The following is a 16,516-nucleotide window of genomic DNA, read 5'->3' as shown; positions in this document are numbered from 1 at the left end:
CAGCTATAACTCAGCCCGTTTCTTGAACCATTCAGTCCGACTCGTAAATGACTTGCTCAGACTTGTTTTGTGATTCATTGTGAACAGATTCATTGAAAAGATCCGACTCTAAAAGAATGATTCAAATCGGATTTCGCTTGAAACACGTGGTTCTGTAACCAGGAGAACCGTCCTCTGCGAGTGCGAACTGCGAAGCTCAACGTGAGTTGTCAATGATTCATTGTCATTGAGCTTCTTTTTTATTATTAATTCTAGTGTACTAGTGTATAAATCAGCTAGAAACACTTTTATTTGTCACATCTAAACGGCATTTATATCGCCAATAGATGTGTTTGACGAATAACCAAAAGCATGTGGCATTTAGCTTTCGAGCTAATTTATCAATGAATTAAGTTGCCGTACTGGTTGATGTAAGTTACGTGTGTTGCATTTTGAGCTGGATGCTTCACGAAACAGCAGCAGCTACTGCTACTAATCGTTTAAATCTAATAGTGTTCAGTCATTTTCTTATACAAAAGACCTTCAAGGACCTTTTAATTGCCTATTGCCTAACCCTAACATACATGCATGCATTGTTTATCGTCCACACATAAATACTACTGAGTTTAGACCCAAATGACTGATTACAGATCACCACTTGAGCAAAGAATGTGCTCTCCATCTCTGTTTTCTCATGTGTCCTGTCTCAGAATGGGCAGTGTTTTGGCTGCCAGTGCCCCCAGCCCGCCTGCACCAGGGCCAGGTGGAGCAGGTTTGGTGTCAATGCCCCCAGGATTCACGATGCCGTCCGTCTCACCCGTCTCTGTCCCTGGCAGTGCTTCAGCTGGGCTTCAGGACACCGAGCCTCCCCTTCCGAACCCCGGTGGCTTTGAAGAGTGCCATCGCAAATGCAAAGGTAAACATAATTAATTACTTAATAAAAAAAAAAAATATATATATATATTTTTTTTGTGTGTCTATTTATTCCCTGATAAACTAAGATTAATCAGGGAATCAAAACTTTTAACCAAGCCATTTCAACTGTACCACGTTCATGTGTGTGCACAAAAATATTTAAATTATAATTTGTTGATTGTGTGTGTGTGTGTGTATGCATATGGTACAGGTCTAACGTTTGGAAACATTACTATTTTTAATGTTTTTGAAAGAAGTCTCGGTTACACTTTATTTTAAGGTGTCATTATTACAGTGTAATTATATATTTAAGTATATGATACTTATGAATATGTCACAATATTACTGTTTTTTCAGTAGTTTTGATCAAATAAATGCAGACTTAATACAGACTTACTACAAAAAATAGTAATGTTTCCAAACGTTTGACCGGCACTATATATAATGCAAGAATGCATCAAATTGATCAAAAGTGACAGTAAAGACCTTTTATAAATTCTGTTTTTTTAACCTTCTATTAATCAATGAATCCAGAAGAAAAAAAACATATCATGGTTTCAACAACATTATTAAGCAGCACAACATTGATAATAATAAATATTTTTTGAGCACCAAATCAGCATTTTAGAATAATTTCTGAAGGATCATGTGACTGAAGCCTGCTTCAGTCACATGATCCTTCAGAAATTATTCTAAAATGCTGATCAGTAATGATGCTGAAAATTCAGTTTTGCCATCATAGAAATAAATGAAATTTCAAAATATATTAAAATAGAAAAAAAAAAATTTAATTGTAAAATTACTTCACAATATTGCTGTTTTTACTGTAATTAAATGCAGCCTCGGTGAGCATAAGAGACTTTTTTTAAAACGTTTTATAATATTACAGGCCGTAAATATAAACCGTTTGAACTGTATTTTATATCCTGCTTCCCCGGTTCAAAATCAATTAAAATTCAGGTATTCCATTTGAATTTGAAAAGGCCTTCTCATTTCACTTGTACCTTTTGCTTTGAATTTCGGTGATTACAAATGCATGGTTTTTACACTAATGTCTGTTTGTCCCTCAGAGGTTTTTCCCATGCAGATGGAGGGTGTTAGATTAACAGTGAACAAGGGCTTGAGCAACCACTTCCAGGTCAGTCCAGTGTGTCATGTTGTTGAAGAAAGTCTGTCAGTCCCTGGTTCTAGCCATCAACTCATGTTTTAATTCCTAGGTGAACCACACAGTGTCGTTAAGCACTCAAGCAGATTCCAGTTACAGGTTTGGAGCGACCTATGTGGGGACCAAACAAATAGGACCAGCAGAGGTACATATTTGCGTGCAGTATAAATAAATATACAAATGTACTTTTTGATTTGAAAAATGAATTTGTGCTGTTTACCCTAATATGTATAGTTTACCTTCATTTTTTTTTGTCAGGCCTTTCCTGTCATTGTTGGTGACATGGACAACACAGGGAGCCTAAATGCACAGGTTATTCATCAGATCACAGACAGAGTGCGCTCTAAATTTGCCTTCCAGGTGTGTATTTGTGAAAGAATAACCTTTCCCTTGGTTTCACAGACAAGGCTTCCAGGCTAAACTGCGTGTTTGAGCTGTTTTAACTGAAAGTAACTTGCTCTGGCATATCTTAAAATATTGTCAGTGCCAATGTTTTCTCTCAAGATGCACACCAGCAATGTTATTTCTTTTCTTCTAAGGAACATTTATAAAAGCTACTTAAATGTCCTAATTGAACTTAGGTCTAATCCTGGCTTAATCTAAGTCTGTGAAACCAGCTCCATATGTGTTTATTTCTGATTAATTATGATCAAATATGAAAGCATCACTAAACGTACTGAAACCCTTGTGTCAATCAGACGCAGCAGCAGAAGTTTGTGAACTGGCAAGGAGATGCTGAATTAAAAGGGGAAGATTTCACTGCTGCTGTCACCTTTGGTAACCCAGATGTGTTGGTGGGGTCTGGTAATTGTCTTCTTTTTCATCCGAGTTTATTTTAGTTGCTGTATTTGTTTTTAGTCATGTCATGTTTTTTAGTTAACGGTTTTCTCACCTCTCATCCCTCGCGTCTCTCTCAGGAATTGTTGTAGCTCATTATCTCCAGTCTGTCACTTCGTCGCTGGCATTAGGAGGAGAGCTGGTGTACCACCGCCGGCCAGGAGACGAGGGCACAGTCATGTCTCTGGCAGGCAGATATACAGGTAAACGCATATAAAGAAATAGGAGTTAGGCATGCGAGTATCAAATTTTTATGCATCTTTTATCAAGGTATGTTGAATTAAATTATAAACCAGGTTGAAAAGACAAACCAGTGCTGTCCTATTAATGTGCCCCTATTAGGCTTTTTCAGATATTACATTTCATGTAGTTATAAAGCTGTTTGGGAAAGTAAAAGGTCTGCAAATTTCCAAAGATCAAAGTGCATGATAAACGCTTTTATGGTCTCCCAAAATAAATAACTGATTCTGAACTGCCTGAAACAAGTCGTCAGTAATTCCAGTCTTCCTGCACGCAGGTTTGTAAAAAATAAAAAAATAAAAATGGCTTAATCCCAGCCTGTGGTCTCCATTGGCTGCTCGCAAATAACGTGTACTTTGACCCTCAAACTCTGCAGTTGTAGCTGAGGCCTGGAAGAGTTTGGTTTGTTTTGTCAACATGTCGAGAAGACGCCGCTAAAGCAAATCTACTGCATGTACTTTCAAAGAATGAGGACTCAGGAATTGATACAGTAAAACCGACGCCATCGTTACTGTTTATACAAGCGCTAAGGAAGGCTCCGGAGCTGAAATTCAGATATGGTAATTAGGGGTGTGAATCGTCACTGGTCTCACGATTCAATTCGATTACGATTATCATGTCAAGAATTTGATTCGATTTGATATCGCGCTCACTTTTCAATATTACTTCACATGCCTACATTTACGTCAATGAATACAAGCAGCCAATATGAACTCCCTTTTTATTTCAGCTGCTTCAAGAAAGTACATTCACTTCCTGAATGTAGAAAACATCAAACAAAACTTAAGTCTGAACACAACAGGACCATTTAGAACAAACACTAGTAAATAGTAAAAGCGCATGAAATTGTCAAGTGTACGTAAGTTACAATAACGCTTGCACACACACATACACATTTGCACTTGACACGCATGCAGCCTCGCACGCACACACACTTGCAACTCATGCACACTCACACACTCAAGCTCACACCCTGTAAATTTGAAAATTGTGGGTGCATTTTTTTATTACTCTCTTTTGCGTTTCGCCTCCGTCCGCCATTTTACGCTAGCACGAGTAGTGTATATGTGACGAATTACATCAGAGAAACGTCAGTAGGCTATAATCGATTATGGTCTATTACTGCATCGCAGGGCCGGCCCCCAGAATAGGCAAATGCTAGGGGCGCCAAAATGAGTGAACGAGTGATTTAAAAAAAAAAAATTTTTTTTTAATAATACTATTTTAAAAGCATTCATTCAAAGTACTACCAAATAAAGCACACAAAAAAACTCCACAAAAACGTAACTAAGTCCCCCGACTCCGGTCCGGCACATCAATCTTCACCAGCCCAGTGAGTGCTTGAAGTGTGTCGGAAACAGAGCGCGCACGATCAGTTGTTGGTAATTTGTTGTGTAGCGTTTCTCCTCGCCGCATCCAGTGTAGACAGCATTGCTTTTGTTTGAGGGCGCCTAACGATTAAAGGGGGGGTGAAATGCTCATTTTCACTCAATCTTCTGTTAATCTTGAGTACCTATAGAGTAGTATTGCATCCTTCATATCTCCAAAAAGTCTTTAGTTTTATTATATTTATAAAAGAAAGATAGGCTGTACCGAGTCTTTCCGGAAAAAAACGAGCGTCTGGAGGCGGGCCGTGTGGGCGAAGCCAGAGCCATAGAGAGAATCCGTCGATCTGGGCTTTGTTTATAAAACATTCATCGTCGAAATGCAGGGAACAAACAGTCTACACAACTCGTTTTTGCCCCGGAAAAACAATCTGCATCCACTGTTCCTAACGCTGGGTTCTTTGGGAACACTATGCAGCGCTGCCGATGATTTCCTGTTGAAGCGCGTTGATGTGCGCGGTCTCGCTCTCCTCTGGTCGACGTGTGCGCGGGCGAGCTTTTCCGGGAGAAATGCTCATATAAGGAGTTCCACTCTGGTCTACGTCATTAGATCCACGGTCGAAAAAAAACCAGCCGAAACTTGTACCAACCCGGAAGTAAGATTTTCGGCACAGAAATTCTCCGTTATTCGTCCAAAATATTTTTTAAAAACTTTGGCCATGTTAAGCATGAGAATCCATCTCTTTAAAACTGTAAACAACTCTGCTGACTCATGAAACACCATTGTACCCCCCCTTTAATTTCAACACCCCTAATGGTAATGGCCGTTTCGCTTCTGACATGTTCTGTTGACCAATCACTACAGACTGGGACAACTGACCAATCAGAGCATAGTAGGCTCTCGGAAAGGAGGGGTTTAGAGAGGCTGAATCCTTCATCAAACCATTTCAGACACCATAAGAAAAGAAGTGATGCTGCAATGAGAAAATTAAAGTGCTTTGACCTTGGATGTACAGTATGTAAACCTATTGTAGGAGACCTCCAAAACCTTTAAAATAGCAGAATAGGGGCACTTTAATAACAAGTTTAATTTTTGTCATCTTCAAATAACAAAAAGACAGTACACAATAAAAATGTATCATGTAATCAGATTTTATTAAGAAGTGTAACAATACACAACTATATAGAAATTATAATAAACATCAGATCATTTTCAGCCAACGTCTAAAAATCTTTTCTGGACTGGCATGGTTTAACCCAGATTTAAAAAGTACAAATTTGGTTTAATAATGGCTTTTTGAAAACAGGTAGCAACTTTATCGCCACATTGACACTAGGAGGAGCTGGAGTTCACGGGTCATATTACCATAAAGCCAATGATCAGGTAAATGTTCTTCAGCAGAATGATTCACGTCTTTATTCATTCATTTATGCTGTTTTATTGCTTTATAATGACCTTTGTTTTGTTGTTGTTTTTTTTGTATCAGTTGCAGGTTGGCGTGGAGTTTGAAGCGAGCACCCGTATGCAGGACACTAGTGCATCATTTGGGTACCAGGTGGACGTCCCCAAATCCAACCTGCTCTTTAAAGGTTGGTACACATACATACAAATGCATGCACGCATTCATCAAGATTTCATCATTTAAACTAAAATCCATCCCAAAATGGAAATTCATGGTTACAAAGTATGTGATAAACCCTGATTTACAGAATCTTTCACTCTATCTGTAGGTTCTTTAGACAGTAACTGGGTGGTTGGAGCTACGCTTGAAAAAAAGCTGCTGCCTCTGCCTCTGTCACTGGCCCTCTGTGCTTTCCTTAACCACAGAAAAAACCAGTTCCAGTGTGGGTTTGGCATCACCGTTGGTTAAACCTACCTTCTTTCTTGGTTAATTCTTCGGTTTACACACCAGTGCTGTTGCTGGTGAAACGGTTAAGGTTGGACCCACTTGCAAATCCACACTTGTACAAAATCAGTCAGTAACTGAGAAGCAAAACAAAGGAATATTTGTTGTTAGTTCCATGTATCAGACCAACCCCAGGGTTTTCATTTTGTTATTCTTGTAATATAAATAAAAAGCAATGACAATTCCAATATCCTCCCAAAAAAGTAACATCACCACCTGATGCATTAGAAGAACCAAGAAGAAATACAAATACACACATAAATGTGTCATTCTTTTTATTGTTTGTCAGTTCAGTTCTTTTTATAAATTATTTCCTTGTTTATTTTTCATTTCATTGTCAAAATCTTTTAAAAAATTCATTGCTGTACTCATGTAAGCATCTACATAAAAAAAAAGTGTGCATTGCTGGACAAACATGGATAAATTATTAAAACAAAACATATCTAACAAACTGAGATGTAAGTATAATATTTATGGATGTATTTTTGTGGGTGTGAAAAATACATTTAGTCTTTTTTTCTTATAAAACTCTGGTCAGTGGTTGAGAAACGTCCAAATGAGCCAATAAAGTTTTCACGTTATATTCTGTTAACTAATCCCAAATCTGACATTTCCCACATTGTATGCAGTGCCTTTATAAATATGTATATTGAGTATTACCTAATGACATCTGCAAAGTGGTCAAATAGATTGTGTATGATTAAAAGGTTTAAGTGAAATACTGATTACTACAACTGCTTAGACATATTAATGGTTATAATATTGTGTCTTTAAAGGATACGACTTTGCTAACATATCACAAACAGATTTTTATTTAGTTAAGTGAATACATGCAACAAAAGAATATAGAAAAAAAACCTTTGTGTGATTGTATGTTCAGCAGATATCAGGCACTTTTAAATGCAGATAACTGATGTGATGAAGAGAGCAATGTCCAACAATGTCTTCTTTAAAACCTGACACATCAGTCATTATTACATCAACCTTATATACGTGCAGACCAACATGCATAGACACAAATGTACCTCTGTACCTTAAAGATAACTGCACATGACTGCAAATGAATAATTGTCCATATTCAGTGTTATTTTAGCAATTTATAGTTTAGCAATATGTATAACACGTTTCCACCGTTCTAAACAATTCATTAGTAAAGTTCATATTTTCATTAAAAAAAAAAACTACATTTATAAAACTATACCTTGGCTGTAAATGACAAAAATGAATTAACGCTGCTACGAGGGTGTTTAATACAAGAGTTGATGGAGTGAAAGCAAATTACACATCTTTCTTTCTTCTGACTACTGTAATCAGTCTCTCTATATTTTCCTGCTTTTTGAAAGTCATGAAAACGCTGTGATGGATTTATTGGTGCAAATGGGAATCCAAAGGTTTACTCAACCATGATGACTTCCACTTTTGAGTACCCTGTTGATTTTAGCATGGATGATTTGAGCAACAAATGCACAACATATTTTCTGCATAGGAATGCAGACATTTTTTTGACTGGAATGCAAGTAGATCAATATGACTGAAGCTCAGCGCTCAGTTCTCAGTGTTCTCTTTGACCTGACTGATAAGTGCAGATGCAAACACTCTTGATGACTTGATGGCAGTTTTGTGTAATTGGATAAATGCCTAGATGAGTTACAATATTGCTTAAAGTAACCTTTTACCTCACTGATGTACCGCTGATTTGTTCTTTTTTAGACTGTGTGTCTCAAACCAATAAACACATCAGTTTAAAACGAAATCAAGATTGTGGAACAATGTTTGTTCTTTTACTCTTAATATAGCAAGCAGAGCTTGCTGAAATGCCCATTTAAATGTGCAAACTGTAAATGCTTAAAAAGGGCAGAGATAGACCCATCAACATTTCACATGTAATTTAAAATAATAAGAATAAGAATTTACAGACAAGATACTGCAGATCCCTATTGTAACCTTATGTTGTTTTCCCATTAATTGCCCCCTTACAGTTTTCCTCATACATTACAGTTTTATAAGCCAAACATCTTAAACTATAACAAAAATGAATTGCTGCAATTAGTTATAACAACTTAAATTTTTTTGAGATAACTTAAATATCTAACTTAACTAAACTAAAATCAACTAAGCTTAATATTTTAAGTCAAGCACGAACACATACTTTTTTAAGTTGAAACAACACATTTATTATTCTAATGTTGAATTTTAAGTTCACAGCAATCATTTTTTACAGTGTAATCTATACAATACAATCTGTATGCGCAGGAAAACCTTCTATAGCCAAAAAATGTGGCTTGTGAGAATGTTACCATGAATTCTGAAACATGATTTCTGTGATAAACATTCTATATGCAAATATTTTTACATATATATGGTGCAATGTTTGGGGATTCTATTTATTTATTTATTGAAGAAAAAAATCTGTATACACAAAATCAAAACATTATTTTTGTTTTGTAATTATTTTTATTTTTTCATGTGATCATTTTCTTTACATTTTCTCAAAACAATACTGGTTACACAAAACCAGAACTATAGGAATTGTTTTTTGTTGTTTTCTATACAGTAATGTACCTTTATTACAGTTTGAATTTTTGGTTTTGTGTTTATAGTATGTCATAGGTTTCAGGAAATGTGTCTTAAATATTTACAAGGCATTCACTTTATACATATTTGTAAAACAGTACTTAGTCACAGATCTGAGTTCAGTTCAGTTCAGTTGATTTCATGATGTGGAATGAGTGACATGTCATGTACAACTGACAGCAGGGCATTACCTTCTGGACTTTACTGCCTTTATCAGAGCTCTGCAATCCATTTATATACAGTGCTGATACCTTCTCAACACTTACACACAGAAGAGGACAAGAGAAAGGTAAGGAACTGGACAAAAACAAAAATGAATGCATATTTGTGTGCTTTTCAGTAAAGTGAAAACTAGACAATTTTTTTTCTTTTTTCTTGTAGAGCTGGCAGATAACCATGAAAATCCTTGTAGTGTTTGTTATCGCAGCTTTCTCTGGTAAGCATTCGTTGAATTTTACTAAATTCTTCTACCTTAAAATTTTTTTCCCTCTTAAAACTGGTCAGAAAATAATTTCAATCAATTAATCAGCTTATATGTGTTGATTTACATATATTTCTTGAATCCATTAGGTTGCCATGCCAGTATTATGTGGCAGGACCGACCAGAGAGCAGTATGGATCTAGTGAAGAACGCATTCTGGAATTACGTGTCTCAGGCAACTCTCACAGCTGAGGACACACTGCAGGTGATTAGAAACTCAGAACTGGGTCAAGAAATCAAGTAAGTATGTAGTAAATGAGATGATGACCTGATAAACTGTCTATGAAACAAATCATAAAACTTTGAAGAACACAAACATCCATCTCTGTTTCTCCACAGTGACAGGATCTCTAAAAGTGCTGATGCCATCAATGGATACACCCTGGCCATTCAAAGTCAAGTAACTCATCTGACACAACAGCTTCTGGACAAACTTTCCCAGGATGCGGATCAGTTGAAACTGCGTCTGGAACAGGAAATGACATCTGTGCATTCCCAGCTCAAGCCTTATGTTGAGGAGATCAGAGCTGATATTGAGGAGCAGGTTGAGCGGCTGAAAAAGGATGTGGCCACGTATGCAGAGACCCTGAATTCTGAAGCCCTGAAATCTACTCTGGTTAAGGGGGCTGAGGAGCTGAAGGCAAAACTGGAGAGAAGTTTCATGGAAATGGGTCCCCAAACCGAGGAGCTGAAGCAGAAACTGGACCAACACTTTTTGGAGTTTCAGATGAGCATGACTCCATTAGCCCAAAGCTTTCAGAGTCAGCTGACCCAGGGAAGTCAGGAGCTTCAGAAGAATCTGGCTCCCTATTCAGAAGAGCTGAGAAAACTGGATCCATACGCACAGGACCTGAAGGCCCAGTTAACAGCTCTCTGGGAGTCTTTTGACAAGCAGTCTTGAAAGACCTTAGAGACTTTATGGAGACCTTTTGGAAATGCAGAAGGATGCTTCTTTTACCATTGGGGGTTCACCTAATATATTTCTTTGATGCTCATGTATGTTTTTCAAAAAAATTGTTTAATAAAATAATGTAAGCACTATAATTGATATCCTCATTTTTTAAAGATATTTTACAATATCATCTCATGATAGCATGTACAGCCATTCATTAGCTTACCAAAATAAGGAAGGAAGGAAATAAAGAAGAGAAGAGAAGAAAAAACATAAGACCTTTGATGTAAGACTCATAAGTGAGTTTTTCTAATGGCAAAAGTGTAGGAACTTGACTCATCCACATTTTGACTGAAAGTACCTGTGCAGTTGACCATAACAGTATTATACTTTGTTTTTAGCCAAATAAATGCAAAAAATCACTATACATCAAGAGATATACATTTGGAGACAATGCAAATGTCTTTCCAATAATCTTGAAGTGAAGTGGACCCATACTTGGAATTTGTCCTCTAAACTTAACCCATCCAAGTTAGCGCACACACATTAGGAGCACACACACACTGCAAACTTTCCAGCAGACATTATTTTATCACAATCCCAAGGATGAAAGGTTTTTAAACATCTCTAATTTCTAATGTTGTGGTCCATGTTCAAGATTTTGTATGTGTGAGGGTTCAGAACTTTTATTTCACCCCTAGTGTGAATCCAGGGCCCAGTTTTATGGCGGGCCACCTCTCTGACAATGGAGAAAGGGTTGCTACATTTTGATTGAATCTAGGAACAAACAAACTACCACAAACAAATGTCCAACACCACTAGATAAGGATGGTAACTGGCAGACACCTCAAGTGTGAGAATTCTATGAACTCTCATTGGTCTACAGGCAGTTTCTGCCCTGCACCCATCTTAAGACTTATCCCTAAGGTTTTGGTCAGAAACACCATAGAAATTCTTTAGGACATTTTATGTACAGCTGTGATGTGGTTTTTGCAAATTCAACCTTCACACTCTTGCTCTTACTGATGGAATGTGAAATAAGTGAAGATTGACCATCAGGCCACACATATACAGTGAGGAAAATAAGTATTTGAACACCCTGCTATTTTGCAAGTTCTCCCACTTAGAAATCATGGAGGGGTCTGAAATTGTCATCGTAGGTGCATGTCCACTGTGAGAGACATAATCTAAAAAAAAAAAATCCAGAAATCACAATGTATGATTTGTTAACTATTTATTTGTATGATACAGCTGCAAATAAGTATTTGAACACCTGAGAAAATCAATGTTAATATTTGGTACAGTAGCCTTTGTTTGCAATTACAGAGGTCAAACGTTTCCTGTAGTTTTTCACCAGGTTTGCACACACTGCAGGAGGGATTTTGGCCCACTCCTCCACACAGATCTTCTCTAGATCAGTCAGGTTTCTGGGCTGTCGCTGAGAAACACGGAGTTTGAGCTCCCTCCAAAGATTCTCTATTGGGTTTAGGTCTGGAGACTGGCTTGGCCACGCCAGAACCTTGATATGCTTCTTACAGAACCACTCCTTGGTTATCCTGGCTTGACCTTGGAAACAGTGGTCCCAGCTCTTTTCAGGTCATTGACCAGCTCCTCCCGTGTAGTTCTGGGCTGATTTCTCACCTTTCTTAGGATCATTGAGACCCCACGAGGTGAGATCTTGCATGGAGCCCCAGTCCGAGGGAGATTGACAGTCATGTTTAGCTTCTTCCATTTTCTAATGATTGCTCCAACAGTGGACCTTTTTTCACCAAGCTGCTTGGCAATTTCCCCGTAGCCCTTTCCAGCCTTGTGGAGGTGTACAATTTTGTCTCTAGTATCTTTGGACAGCTCTTTGGTCTTGGCCATGTTAGTAGTTGGATTCTTACTGATTGTATGGGGTGGACAGGTGTCTTTATGCAGCTAACGACCTCAAACAGGTGCATCTAATTTAGGATAATAAATGGAGTGGAGGTGGACATTTTAAAGGCAGACTAACAAGTCTTTGAGGGTCAGAATTCTAGCTGATAGACAGGTGTTCAAATACTTATTTGCAGCTGTATCATACAAATAAATAGTTAAAAAATCATATATTGTGATTTCTGGATTTTTTTTTTTTTAGATTATGTCTCTCACAGTGGACATGCACCTACGATGACAATTTCAGACCCCTTCATGATTTCCAAGTGGGAGAACTTGCAAAATAGCAGGGTGTTCAAATACTTATTTTCCTCACTGTATAGTGAAGCCTCCACCACTATATTGGCCAGTGTTTCAGTTTCATTGTCCAACCCCTGTATGTTAGGTAATAATAATAAACTAAATGTAATAAACAGGCAGTAAGTCATATAATGTCAATTGGGCAAATGACAGTGTGTGCCTGCACATTTATATTTATACTCCAATTGAGACCTATTACACAGATACCTTTATCAAAACAACCTATTATTTAATCTATTTATTATGTATGATACATGAGTCACAGCCATTTATCACAGCCTTCTTGCACAAAGTCTTCATGTAAGAAATGCTCAAGATAATAGACTCATTCTCTCTTGTGAGATGATAGCAGTTTGCTGACATGGTGTCTTATGTTTTAGTTATTTTATAATACGATGATATTTCTGGTAATTGTAAAATGGACGTTGAAAATAAAACCGTCTGTAAAAAGAAGCCAATAATAGATGGAGAGAAGAAAACATGGATACATAGGTTAAACATGAAAGAACACTAAAAAATATTGTTGGTTTAACTTAAAAAAAGTAAGTAACCTTGTTGCCTTAAAATTTGGAGTTCATTGAAATTCTAAATTTGAGTTAATACAAAGAAGGAAATTGGTTTAATCAACAGAAAATCAAACTGTTATGTTATCTGAACCACATAAATTATCTAAGTTGATCTGACAAATCATGAAAATGTTTTTTACAGTGTACAGACCAGAACACAATTCAGAACACAAAGAACGCATTACAATGTTCATTCCAAATGGGTTGAATGTGAAGTACAAAGTGATAAAATGGTAGAGAGAAGAGAGATAAATGATAAGCTTTGATCCTTGAATCATGCAAGGCAAGATGTCTTTTTAGTAGCAAATGTCTTGTTACATAATAATGAAATATTACCATTTTTAGCATTTCACTTTTTAAGACGTGGTCCATCTCATTCGTTGATTGTTTTGGATTTACCATAATTCAGTTGTGCTCAATAACAATGTTCAAATTGGTTCTGTACTTTCACTGAGCTGGCAAGATCACCTAAACAACTGGACTACATTCATTATTAACAAAACAGTTTTGAATTATAGCACATCTTGTCCCTTTGGAACCTTAATCATGCAACGTGGAATTGAATACTATGATAATTATCTCAAGTATCTCAAGAGAAGAACTTTGGACACAGGCTGCCAATTCACTTGCTCATAGTCACATTATGGCTATCAACATGACTGTGATCCAAGTCATATAAATACCAGCTGTTTCAAAAACTCTCGTTACAGAACACTTTGGAAGATCTGTCTGGTGTACTGTCCAAAACCAATCATGAAGTTTGTGGCTGTAATCCTCGCTCTTGCTGTAATTTCAGGTAAGCGACAATCAACAATGCCTGCCAGTCTTCACAAACAGTTTATTAACTGTATGCTAATTCAACAGAGGCTGATGGTTTGATTTGATACATATGCTTAGAACTTGGATTACTTTGAACGGATTATGTGATGGATTTCATTGAGACCTTGACTGTACATATGGTGTATCTACAACAATGGGACTACATTGGCAAATATTCCAAGCGCTAAAGAATATTTGGTCTCCATTCTGACTTTACAGGCTGCCAAGGGAACTTCCTGTTTCAGGATGAGCCAAAAAGCCACTGGGAAAAGGCAGTGGATCAGTTCTGGAGCCGTGTGTCTGAGCTGACTTCCAGGGCTGAGGAGATGAGGGACAACATCAAGGCCACTCAGCTCGGCAGAGAATTAGAGTGAGTAAATGCTACCGCAGAGCAAACATTTGAGCAGCTCAATTTGCAAAGACATGGTGGAAAGTCAAGTTTCAAGAAAGCTGATTTATGATACTGAGATTCATTTCAAATTCTTTGCAGCACACTGATCGGTGACGCCATGATGGATCTGCAAATGTATAGAGATGACATTCACTCCAAACTGGGCCCCTATGCGCAGGAGTCTGCCGAGAGATTCAATGAAGATCTGCAACTGCTGACCAGCAAACTCCGCACACACATGGAGGAAGCTAAGGGTCGTGTCACTGAATACAGCCAGGAGCTCCGGACTATGGTGGAACAGAACGCTGAAGACGTCAAGAACAGGGTCAACACCTATGCCAAGAAATTAAGGAAACGTTTTAACAAGGACATCCAAGAGATCAACAAGTGAGTCGTGGTATCAAGCTTAATTACATGAGCTTTTGCATATCTTTTGCTCCACAAAATACACTACCGTTGAGTACGTTTTTTTTTTTTTTAGGAATTAATTGGCATACTTTTATTTAGCAAGCATGCATTCAAATTATTAAAAAAAGTATTTTTTTCTTCAAAATTTATCAAAATTATTTGAAGTTCTATTTCAAATAAATGCAGGTTTTTCAACTTTCTACTGAACAAAGAAAAGCGTCACTGTTTCCACAAAAATATTATGCAGCACCACTGTTTTTAACTTTAATAATAATAAGAAACATTTCTTGAGCACTAAATCAGCATATTAGAACTTGAATAATGCCTGCTAAAAAATTCAGCTCTGCCATCACAGTAATAAATTTCATTTTATAATATTTAAAAAAAAGTTATTTTAAATTGTAATAATATTTCACACTATTACTCATTTACTGTACTTTTGATCAAATAAATGCCGCCTTGTTGAGCACAAAAGAATTCTTTCAAAAACAAAACAATCATACTGACCCCAAACTTTTGAATGGTTGTGTTTAAAGCAAACATAATAACTCAATGTTCTTATTTCGATTATTTAGTTTAATAGTAATAGGAATCATAGTTTAATATGCCTCATCAGTTTAATGTAAAAAAAAAAAATCACATTTTGATTTTGATATTTTTACTTATGTGGAAGGGAAATATAATATAAAATAGGATATGTTAAGAAATATATGAAATGATGTTATGAAATATGATATAAGTTTAGTTTAAAATGGAAAAAACGTGTAATATATTACCAAACCGGTATTAGTAAGTTATAGATATGCACTATTTTATAATTAGATTACATTTACAAAATATATATTATAAGAATTGCATATATAAAGTTACACTGCAATATTCTATGAAAATCTAAATTTTGAGCAATTTGTCCTCTGATCTAAAGGAAAATGGAAACATACTTCGAGGAGGTTCGGTCTCGTGCTGCTCAGAATATGGAGGATGTGAAGGGTCGTCTTGAGCCGTACTTCACTTCAATGCAACAGCGTGCTGAAGAGAAGCTGACATCTCTGGGAGAACTGCTGAGAAGCCAGGGTGAAGGAATAAAAGAGAAACTGGAGTCACAAATGCAGAGCCTGAGAGAGCAAATTGAGAAGACCACAGAAAATATGGGTAACACTCTTCAGGAAAAGGCAGAGGAGCTACAAAATTGGTTTGAGCCCTATTTCTCTCAAGTCCAGAAGCAACTGGGATATTAATACAAGTGCATAAGAATGAGGTCTCAGAAAAATGATTGGATTGACTTTTTCATTTAACTTTGCTTACAGAAATGTATTGGAAATGTAAAGGTAATGAGTAAAAATATATCTAGGCTACCATTAGTACTACATGTATGTAGCTACAGATGTAGACTATGTAATGTAAAGCTTAATAAAAACAGCATGTATTAATGAGTACGAGTAGGCCATCCTTGTTATACACATATATTGTTAGTTCATTCTACATGTTCATGGGTCAATGACGTCACTAATTTTCAGTGTTGGGGGAAACTCATTATAAGTAACTTGAGTTACGTAATCAGATTACTTTTTCAAGTAACTAGTAAAGTAACGCACTACTTTTAACATTTACAACAAAATATCTGAGTTACTTTTTCAAATAAGTAACGCAAGTTACTTTGTTTTCCCATTTATTGACTGACAGCTCTCCTGTCCCCATGTTGAGACAAATCATAAGTGCAGAGGTGTTGTGTGTGAGTGTGAGTGTGTGTGTGTAAACATGATGGTTATTGTAGTTCGACTAAATGTGAGCATGCATTTA

General features: G+C 36.7%; 3 protein-coding genes across 3 annotated transcripts; all 3 read left to right on the top strand.

Moving 5' to 3' along the window:
• The first annotated feature begins 126 nt into the window (after window positions 1-126).
• On the top strand, window positions 127-8,116 carry tomm40l (translocase of outer mitochondrial membrane 40 homolog, like). The gene is made up of 10 exons (XM_079879040.1): window positions 127-201; window positions 690-895; window positions 1,965-2,032; window positions 2,112-2,204; window positions 2,318-2,419; window positions 2,758-2,863; window positions 2,977-3,099; window positions 5,769-5,845; window positions 5,949-6,051; window positions 6,193-8,116. The coding sequence occupies exons 2-10, from the start codon at window positions 691-693 to the stop codon at window positions 6,330-6,332; spliced, it is 1,017 nt and encodes a 338-aa protein (XP_079735166.1). The 5' UTR covers window positions 127-201; window position 690; the 3' UTR covers window positions 6,333-8,116.
• A 1,015-nt stretch (window positions 8,117-9,131) lies between these two features.
• Window positions 9,132-10,324, top strand: apoa4a (apolipoprotein A-IV a; the record flags this gene model as incomplete). The annotated part of the gene is made up of 4 exons (XM_079879430.1): window positions 9,132-9,231; window positions 9,324-9,378; window positions 9,513-9,663; window positions 9,763-10,324. Exons 2-4 carry the CDS (start codon window positions 9,339-9,341, stop codon window positions 10,322-10,324), a joined length of 753 nt encoding a protein of 250 aa, XP_079735556.1. The 5' UTR covers window positions 9,132-9,231; window positions 9,324-9,338.
• Window positions 10,325-13,818: 3,494 nt separating this feature from the next.
• On the top strand, window positions 13,819-16,148 carry apoea (apolipoprotein Ea). The gene is made up of 4 exons (XM_079878735.1): window positions 13,819-13,894; window positions 14,137-14,287; window positions 14,408-14,695; window positions 15,642-16,148. Exons 1-4 carry the CDS (start codon window positions 13,852-13,854, stop codon window positions 15,952-15,954), a joined length of 795 nt encoding a protein of 264 aa, XP_079734861.1. The 5' UTR covers window positions 13,819-13,851; the 3' UTR covers window positions 15,955-16,148.
• Window positions 16,149-16,516: the final 368 nt, after the last annotated feature.

This window comes from Squalius cephalus (assembly GCF_949319135.1).
Source record: "Squalius cephalus genome assembly, chromosome: 8".
Classification (NCBI taxonomy): domain Eukaryota; kingdom Metazoa; phylum Chordata; class Actinopteri; order Cypriniformes; family Leuciscidae; genus Squalius; species Squalius cephalus.
This window is presented reverse-complemented; position numbering and strand designations above follow the sequence as displayed.